Source organism: Lottia gigantea (genome assembly GCF_000327385.1).
Source record: "Lottia gigantea unplaced genomic scaffold LOTGIsca_5, whole genome shotgun sequence".
NCBI classification, from domain to species: domain Eukaryota; kingdom Metazoa; phylum Mollusca; class Gastropoda; family Lottiidae; genus Lottia; species Lottia gigantea.
The window spans coordinates 2,747,771-2,758,532 of record NW_008709715.1 but is presented as its reverse complement, the minus strand read 5'-3'; the positions used below and the strand labels follow the sequence as shown (position 1 = coordinate 2,758,532).

Here is a 10,762-nt window from a genome sequence, read left to right as displayed (position 1 = left end):
TTAAATTTCTTTGAAATATAAACTTCTCCAAAATATAGCATGTGTCCGTCTGATTAATAATCCCGCCATTTTCACTTCTGCAAATGGTTGGGTATACATTTCATAACATCCTGTGGAAAATGAAAAACGCAGTAATTTTCGTAATCAAAGTTTCTATTTCGAAACACATTTGCAGAATTTTGTGAAATTTATGATGATACCTAATACAAATAGTGCATGATAAAATGCCAAAATGTAATCAATCTCTTTAAACTATTTCACTCTTAATGTAAGGCATCATGTTGCTTTACAAATGGCTCTCCTATTACTTCAGTTTAGATGAGAAAATATAGATTTGGTATTCCGATAGTTTTATTGTTTAAAATGCAGCCAAAAATAGCTTTAAGTGCATATTGTCCTTATTAGTTTCCATGCCAATCTAGCAACATCTATTAACCAAAAGTAGAGATTCTGTGTAAGAGAGACGACAGGGCAAGAAGAACGTTATGGAATTTTTTGCGCTTTCAGCATCAAAAGGTTCGGTACGATCCAAATCTACCATACTAAGGAAATTTCAATGCTATCCAAATGCGCTTATATTCGTCTGTCATTATTTATCTTTCAAAAAATAGCATAATTGTGCCGTTCTGAGATACACGTGTGATTTCGTAGTATCTTTCAAAAGTTCAAAAGGTAGTGAATGAGACTACGATGGATATATTAGAATTCCGATGTACATGAAATCCTATTTTCGAACTGTCCTTTTGATACAATGTGATCTCAAATAAAGATGTATGAAAATATGTGAAAATTTGAAAATGACAATGCTCGTGGAAAATGATATATTTGACCCTATTAAAGGGTAATTTCGTTCTGTAACTGTTTATAATTTGATATGGTATAAAATGATAATTGGTATATAATACTATTACCGTATGGTTGGTGGATAGAAACCATATGTATCTCTGTTATTCTTCTTAAATATTTGAACCAATATATAAATAATTCAATAACTTGGTCGCTTTTGAATTCAAACCATGAAATCTGTCCTGTCTGACAACATCTCTTTGATCACATATAACACGAAAGTGGTTAAAAATACACAATTTCACGACAGTTGGTGCTGTGTGTTTCACTCATTTAGTTGAAATGGGAGTGGGGCTTGGGATACTTACTGCTTCGTACGCTTTCATCATCTGGTAGTGACTCATTGTCACTTAAATCACTATCACAATCACTACCATCTTTCTCTTCTTTATCTTCTTTAACATCATCATCCGGACTTTCCTTTGTTTTCTTCTTCTTATCTTTAGATTGTGATCGATATTTAGTCAAATTCAAACTTTCAGTTTCATTACTACTTACACCGTCGTAGCCATATAATCCAAGTAATTCGTTCATAGTTGTTTCTGCATAATTCTGAAAAAGTTGAAAATGTTTTAATTAAACGAGAAGGCAAACATATTTCATTTTGTGTGTCAACAATGATACAGCGTCGTTGGTTGTATAAAGTTTTCGATTTTATACCAATAACCTATTTTTACAGCCCATTTTTACATATTTACATATGATAAACATACCATTGAACCTAATTTATCAATAATGTCGATTTACATATATAATTAATATACCAGTGAAGATGATATTTATCAATAATGTCGATTTACATAAACATACAAGTGGACCTGATTTAGGTTATAATGTCGATACATTTATAATTAACATACCAGTGAACCTAATTTATCAATAATGTCGATTTACATTTATAATAAACATACTAGTGAACCTAATTTATCAATAATGTCGATGTATTTATAATTAACATACTAGTGAACATGATTTATCAATAATGTCGATTTACATTTATAATTAACATACCATTGAAGACGATTTACCACTAATTGACATTTACATTTATAATAAACATACCAGTGAATCTAATTGATCAAAAATTTCGATTTACATTTATAATAAACATACCAGTGAACCTGTTTTATCAATAATGTCGATTTACATTCATAATTAACATACCAGTGAACATGATTTACTGCTAATTGACATTTACATTTATAATAAATATACCCAGCCTGGTTTATCAATAATGTCGATTTACATTCATAATCAACATACCAGTGAACCTAATTTATCAATAATGTCGATACATTTATAATTAACATACTAGTGAACATGATTTACCACTAATTGACATTTACATTTATAATAAACATACCAGTGAACCTGATTTATCAATAATGTCGATTTACATTTATAATAAACATACCAGTGAATCTAATTGATCAAAAATTTCGATTTACATTCATAATATATATACCAGTGAATCTAATTTATCAATAATGTCGATTTACATTTATAATAAACATACCAGTGAATCTAATTGATCAAAAATTTCGATTTACACTTATAATATATATACCAGTGAACCTAATTTATCAATAATGTCGATTTACATTTATAAATAACATAGCATTGAGCCTGGTTTATCAATGATGTCGATTTCAATTATAATTAACATAGTAATTCTAATCAATCAATTTTTTTCCTAATTTACATACCTATAATAATAATTTTTAACAAAAAAATCAAGTTACCCTGTGTTTCCATTATGTACGCTTGTAGTACATATAATAGGTTAAGAATGACGATTTGCTATAATAAAATAATTGTTTTACTTTGTAGATATTGTTTTCAATCTTAGTAAATGTTTTGCAATAATTTAAATTTACACCCACCCATCCCTGACGTTATACAAGTCAACGAAGGGATGAATTAGCACAGCAATTTAACAAATTACCCGTAACATTGTTTAAATGCGTAATTCATAAGATGGTCTAACGATTATAAAGAATTTCATTTTTCACTTGAGTTTTAATTGGGTAATACGAGATATACGGATTACGTTAGATAAAATATGTGAAACACGCTGAAAAACAGTTTTTCTTCTATCGTGCTGTTTGATGGCATGGTGGTAGCGAACAGATATAAGGATATCACTTACATCAAATAAGAGAATTCAGTATTGGATGAGTATGGTATCTTTTACCTAATGCCTTTCTATCAAAAATAGCAATTTGAGTAATTTGATAGCGTCTGCAACCTAGCTGGTGTAAATATCTCTTCTCTTTCTATTTATCTACCCTTCGTACAGCATACCTATTAACTATCATATTGGTCTGCTGGCTTATTTGAAATACCTTACATAATAACAATTAGGTTATTCATCTCGAAAGATTGTAAAGCGGTAATAACATTCTTTACTACAGTGGTTCCCAATCATTTGCCATGACTGTGTTGCATTGTCCAAGAGGGCGTAAAGATGCAAATACTGGCTGGATTAATTTGACTTGCTTCAAGTCATGTTTGACAGACGATCGAAGATCAAATTCGATCGATTTGGTCTTAAGGTAAGATTACAGCCCTTTGCTCTCTGACTACACCTCAACTATGATAATAGTACAGGATTCCCAGGCCACTCAACAATGATAATAGTACAGGATTCCCAGGAAACTCAACTATGATAATAGTACAGGATTCCCAGGCAACTCAACAATGATAATAGTACAGGATTCCCAGGCAACCCAACTATGATAATAGTACAGGATTCCCAGGCAACCCAACTATGATAATAGTACAGGATTCCCAGGAAACACAACAATGATAATAGTACAGGATTCCCAGGCAACTCAACAATGATAATAGCACAGGATTCCCAGGCAACCCAACTATGATAATAGTACAGGATTCCCAGGAAACTCAACAATGATAATAGTACAGGATTCCCAGGCAACCCAACCACGATAATAGTACAGGATTCCCAGGTAACCCAACTATGATAATAGTACAGGATTCCCAGGCAACTCAGCTATGATAATAGTACAGGATTCCCAGGCAACTCAACTACGATAATAGTACAGGATTCCCAAGCAACCTAACCACGATAATAGTACAGGGTTCCCAGGCAACTCAACAATGATAATAGTACATGATTCCCAGGCAACCTAACTACGATTATAGTACAGACAGGATTCCCAGGAAACTCAACAATGATAATAGTACAGGATTCCCAGGCAACCCAACCACGATAGTAGTACAGGATTCCCAGGTAACCCAACTATGATAATAGTACAGGATTCCCAGGCAACTCAACTATGATAATAGTACAGGATTCCCAGGCAACTCAACTATGATAATAGTACAGGATTCCCAAGCAACCCAACCATGATAATAGTACAGGATTACCAGGCAACTCAACAATGATAATAGTACATGATTCCCAGGCAACCTAACTACGATTATAGTACAGACAGGATTCCCATGCAACTCAACTACGAAAATAGTACAGGATTTCCAGGCAACTCAACTACGATAATAGTACAGGATTCCCAGGCAACCCAACCACGATAATAGTACAGGATTCCAAGGTAACCCAACTATGATACTAGTACAGGATTCCCAGGCAACTCAACTACGATAATAGTACATGATTCCCAAGCAACTCAACTATGATAAAATTGCAGGATTCCAAGGCCACCTTACTACGATTATAGTACAGACAGGATTCACAGGCAACTAACAACGATAATAGTACAGGATTCAAAGGCAACCTAACTACGATTATAGTACAGACGGGATTTCCAGGCAACTCAACTACGATAATATTATAGGATTCTAAGGCAACTCAGCTATGATAATAGTACAGGATTCCAAGGCAACTCAACAATGATAACAGTACAGGATTCCCAGAAAACTCAACTACGATAATTGTACAGGATTCCCAGGCAACTCAACTATGATAATATTATAGGATTCTCAGGCAAATCGGCTATGATAACAGTACAGGATTCCCAGGCAACTCAACTATGATAATAGTACAGGATTCCCAGAAAACTCAACTTCGATAATAGTATAGGATTCCCAGGCAACCCAACTATGATAATAGTACAGGATTCCCAGGAAACTCAACTATGATAATAGTACAGGATTCCCAGGCAACCCAACTATGATAATAGTACAGGATTCCCAGGAAACTCAACTATGATAATAGTACAGGGTTCCCAGGCAACTCAACAATGATAATAGTACAGGATTCCCAGGCAACTCAATAATGATAATAGTACAGGATTCCCGGGAAACTCAACTATGATAATAGTACAGAATTTCCAGGGTTATTTAAAATGTTCGAACAGAAGAAGTATATTTAGGACTGATTGAACTTGCTGAGGTTAAAATAGTGCTGCATATTATTTAGAATAGTATTTATAATTATAACGGTATGGGAATCAGTATTGTTTATATCTCACATACTAACAGCCTCGTCTGTTTTACACATACCAAACAATATTTAAAGGGAATGTTCATCCGACAAATAGTTTCAGGACTTGTTTTCCATTATCAACAACTCAAATATAATATAATATACATTCCATACTCATATTACAGAGGGGCTGTTTTTTGGTATTTTACTCTACAAATATACTCAAAAGAGTCAAAGGGAAAGATTTAAAGAAGAAAAGACCTTGTATGGCTCGCGGCTAAGAATGCAACATCTTTTCCTATTGAAATTGCCATTCTAACAGACCTTAATTCATAGCAAAATTGAATTCTGAATTTTAGTAGCGACAATTTGCAACGGAACCGGGAGAAATGTACTCTTGATTGAAAATCGTTCAACAGGTAAGAAAATACAATTTCCATATAGGAAGCAAGTTTCTTACGTCAGAAGTTTAATCACATGTTGTGGGATGAATTCTAAAGTTATTATCAAAAAAAAAAAAAGAAATCTTGAAGAATGTTTTAGTGATTATCGGAGGAAAATTAATATTGAGTATCTTATTATAACCTGAAGGTAGATTCTAATTGAGAATATAGTATATATTACACCTGTATGGCGAAGAAAAACATGCAATATTCTTATTGACACGGACTTAAATAAGATTTTGAAATTAAACATGATAAGGAGATGAAAGTAATAGGGATATTGTTATTGCCTTTTTGACATCCAGGTATTTAAGAGATAATTAGAATAGGTGTAACATGAGAAGGTTACCTTGCCTCCTACCTTAATGATTATCACTATGCTGACTAACAAATCTAACGTCTCATTTACTAAAAGAAACATATTTCAGAAGATTGACAACAGCTAGATTTTCTTTTACCTGTCACCAAAGTAACAGGCACGTGATTTGAGCCGACTTCTGAAGGTAAACTATTAACTTGAAGGCAAGGTGTCATAGTTATATTAAGGTATTAATCAAAACCTTATAACCAACTCCTTTTGCTTCACTGCCGTTATCATCTAACACATTAACTTTCTATTCCATCTCATTTCAACCCTCACGCAGTTTCTGATTAAAATTTTCATTTTTTGTAGATAAAGTTACTTCTGTATATCACGTGAATGCTTTTCCCCGCCATTATTTAAAACTAAATTTGGACTTTGTTCAGAAAAGCATTTCAGCTTAACTACAGATTAAGGTGGATCTTTGCTGTTGCAAATCAACACCATGAAAGAAACATTGTGAAGAGAAAGGGCCCCTGCTTTGCAGACCGAAGGCAGGAAGACCTGCATAAAATATTAAACTAACAACTTTGAAGAAAAATTGGACAATTGTAATCATTGTCATCTTAAACAGAAAAGAGACGCTTTTTCTTTCAAAGCAAGTGTCAAATTAACAAATAACGAATGACGGTAATCAAACGTCTGGTGTTCATTTTCTGTATATTTGCCAAAGTCTTCATTGCGGACTCTTTAGATTGGTCTATAGCATCAAATTGTAGCCGTCAAAATGATCAAATTTGATACAAGAGTAAATATTATGTCCAATCTATTTTACATGGTTTCAGAAAACTTAGCTATGGAAACAATCAGTTGTCAAGTGTCTACCTCTATTAACTAATTTACTCCTCCTGTGTCTCTCTGTAATTCCTGACTCTGTTATTATTAATGAGAATGTCTGGTGAAATAACAGCAATTGATGCACGGGAGGGGGGGTAAAGGACATTTTTGTTTTAATGTTACTTCATCAATGAGTATCCTTAGTTATAAAAATACAGTATGATGAAGTTTGAAATATAACTAGACGAATAAAATCGTACTTACAGCTATCCCCTTTTCATCTGCCATGATCATGTCAACATCGGAAACCTATCAAAATATACAGGACATCACAAATTATATGTGAGTTGATTCGAGTTCACCAAGTTCGCTTTGAGATCATTTTATATTATTGAAGTCATGTGTCCTCACTATTATATTTAACCCAGGTAACAAAAGCCGATACTTAAGGGGGTATCACATTACAAATCACCCTTTAAGAAAACTAAACCTCGCCTACAGATGTGCCTGTGTTGGTTTAATCAGAGCTGCTATATTGATTCAAGGGTAAATTGGTAGTAATTTGATGCTGACCAACTAAGTTTAGGAGACTTGTGGCGAGAGGAATTGATGTAATCGGATCTACAATACGTTGGGTGTAGACGACTTCATAAGGAAATTACTTGAAAATTTCGTGGTCGAACGTCTGCATTGAGCCAATCTATACCACGGTTCATATTACTTACCAGATAAATACTGAATAACAAATACAATTATTATGGCAAAAAATTGAGTAACATGAAACGTTGGGGAAATGTCAAATTTGAAGAGTCTCTGTGGATAAATTCATGAAGATCATGTTCGCTCCATTTGCCGTAGTTTCACATTACAAAAATAGCTGGGCTCCTCTTACTTCATGTTCGACCTATTCACTGTAAATTAATACCCGTTTCCTTCCATCGAATGTGTATTTTAAAATACATCATGTCTGAGGCGAAGTTTTCAGTCTGTTTCATCCTTGTCTTCCAACCAATGTCTTCGTTCGTCATGAATTTTGGCCGATAATACCTTCTAATATTGATATCAGATACAACAGTGTATAATCGGGTTGAAGAACTCAGCTCGTAAAAATATGTAACACTAGAAGCAGACAGCTGCGCTTTATACTAATATTACAGGAAATAATTACCCATTTCCATAAAGTTCTCTTGTATTCCTTACCCCCTGTTACAAACCGTGACTTTCAAATACATTATGTTCTTGCCTCGTTTTTGATGCAACTCTATAGCAACGAAACGATATATCTGCTGTTACCTTTAGATTGAAATCGGGATCATTTCATTTCTATAATCTATCAAAAAGATATTAAGAGTATGAAGAGCTTTGAAGGAATCAGTTTGGATAGTCAAGATATTTTGTATTCTATCAAAAGCACAAACTTAAACACTAGTTATTGAAAATATCAATGAATATGTAAAAGGATATTGTAAAATCAGCATAATTTAAAGTGAGTTCTGCATTTTCTACATGGCAATGCCCTTGCAGATGCAAATGATTGACAATTGTAGCTAAATGATGACTAAATAAATTTGAAAGTAAATTTTTTATTGAAAATCTTTCTCTTTTTTTATCATTACGATAGCAGAAAAAGTCAATGTTTTGGTCGAGTTTCTGGATACCTGGGAACCATTAGTGTAGCGAAATCTTTTCGTGACAGAAGACTGCATAAAATTCAAGAATTCCAAGTATTTTTGCTATCTTTTGTTGCAGAAAAGCTGTAACTGGTTCAACTGATGGCGACCAAGGCGTATTGGTACAACTTGAACATTAACAGTAAGTTACACCATGAGGGGTACATATAGTTGAGTGGAAATTTGGGATGGAGACGTTGTGGGAGATAACCAGTACACGTCAATAATAAGATGTATTAGTATTACTAAATTTTGATATATTAAAGCGATTAAAGACCAGTTGAAGTCTCAACTGACGCCCCAGACATGATGCTCGAGTAAACTGGATCTAACCATTGTTGACATCACACAAAATAGTAAGCGGATCAACGTCAGAATATCGTGTGATATAAGACTAGAAAAATATCTCAAAATACCAAATACTAGACTAATTTGTCAGCTAGAATACAAACTATTATCAAGGATAGTTTATAATTGATCATTTTCTAGACAAGAGTTCAATATCTTGGTCTGATCTCACATTATTTTGGTAATTTCGGATCACCACTAGACACTAAAGCTAGATATCTAATACGACTTAAGCCGGCGTCAAACTTTCATAAACCTGACATGCAACAGGAAAATGCTTTTTAGATATCGTCAATCAACATGTAGGAATGTTGATCAAAAGTTCTTGTATGGACGTAAAATAAATAATGGTAGTCTGGACAGGCATACAATGACTTTATATTGGAATGGAGTTTCCATCCGCACATTGTGTGTCTTTAACATGTATCACAGAGGACCACCTGATGGCATTTATTTCAAAAAAACAATCTTGCAGTATATCAGTTTCCTGAACTCTCAATTCGGAACCAGAAATAGACCATTCCCATCTGAATGAGACGTAGATAAGTAGAACATGAAACCACCCAGTCAACTGCTTTGCGTCGATTGTTGTAGCGAAGAGTTTCTTGAATTTGTCACTCATATACCACTGATTTTTAAAATGACACAAGAAGCCAATATAGCATATGAGTTTAAAGTTTAAGCTGAGCGAGAATAAGATTTAAGGGATAGATTCTGATAAACACTATCTTTAAATCTATACATTTCAGAGACATTTATATGGAAAACAACCCCTTTCTACCTATCATCCTTAAAAACACAGAGTTTTGTAAACATTCGTCTATTACTAACTATTGTTAACAACATCACAGATTGTTGGCAGAAGAATAAAACATCTAAGAATAATAATAAGAGTTATTCAAGTTGATATTTATGTTGTAAATATATACTAAGAAATGTAATAGCTATCGAACGTTCTTTCCGAACAAAAATCTATATGAAAGAGCTCAATTTCAGTTGGCCCTTGCGTCATTAGATGATTGACTGATAAGCAGGCTCACAGGATATTCTTAGGTTACAAACCATGATTACCCTTGTCGAATTACCAACGCATATGTCAGCCTGCAATCGATAGGCAGTAATTCTAGCTATTTAGGTTATATAAAAATACGTTCTTTTTATCATTGCATGCAATGCCGTATATTCCTCTCTCACAATACAATGATACTATCACATTTTACATGTTCGTGGTTTTTAAACAGTTCTAAATGTGGGTTGGTTTAAATGTCATTCAAACAATAATGTTAGCTTGAACCAAAATGCCAGATTGAAAGATTAAGTTCGCCATAACGATTATTAAAATATCCGAATTGAACATTTGAATCTTGAATGAGCATTTCATTGTTTCAATATATCACTAGATCCAAAAATATAAAATATCTTGACAAGAATCTATCCAACTGCAGAGGAGATGGTATTGTAAAATCCGAGCTACACAAACTATATAAGGTTGAATGCAAAATATAAAACTATTCCGTGTACTAGTTTAGTACTACAAGTTTACAAGAACACGATGTTTTTGATGTACACGATACAAAAAACGTACAGGATACCAAACTATCAGTTTCAGAGGAACACGATATCAAGACTATATCCCTATCAGTTTCAGATGAACACGATACCCAAACTTTATAAATATCTTAGAAAAACATGATACCTAAACTAGGCATAAAGATATGACAATGGCCTATATAACAAATGTATCTCTTTACCAAACTACAAACTATGGTGTTAAGAAACATGGAGTATCTAAACTATGACCAGGCCTGTGAAAGGTCTTATTTTGAAGAGAAATTAAATCATTTACATGCTCAAAATTCATCTTGAGTCATCTGAAATCCGTTTGCTTCTGAGGGTCTCTGAGAGACCCTGG

General features: G+C 33.5%; 2 protein-coding genes across 2 annotated transcripts; one reads left to right on the top strand and one right to left on the bottom strand.

Annotated features, from left to right (window-relative positions):
- On the bottom strand, window positions 1–1,887 carry LOTGIDRAFT_154205 (hypothetical protein; the record flags this gene model as incomplete). The annotated part of the gene is made up of 3 exons (XM_009061915.1): window positions 1–110; window positions 1,155–1,398; window positions 1,858–1,887. The coding sequence occupies 3 exons, from the start codon at window positions 1,885–1,887 to the stop codon at window positions 1–3; spliced, it is 384 nt and encodes a 127-aa protein (XP_009060163.1).
- Window positions 1,888–3,524: 1,637 nt separating this feature from the next.
- On the top strand, window positions 3,525–3,830 carry LOTGIDRAFT_106386 (hypothetical protein; the record flags this gene model as incomplete). The annotated part of the gene is made up of 2 exons (XM_009061914.1): window positions 3,525–3,590; window positions 3,732–3,830. Coding segments are annotated over 2 exons (165 nt in total), but the record flags the coding sequence as incomplete, so codon positions are not given.
- Window positions 3,831–10,762: the final 6,932 nt, after the last annotated feature.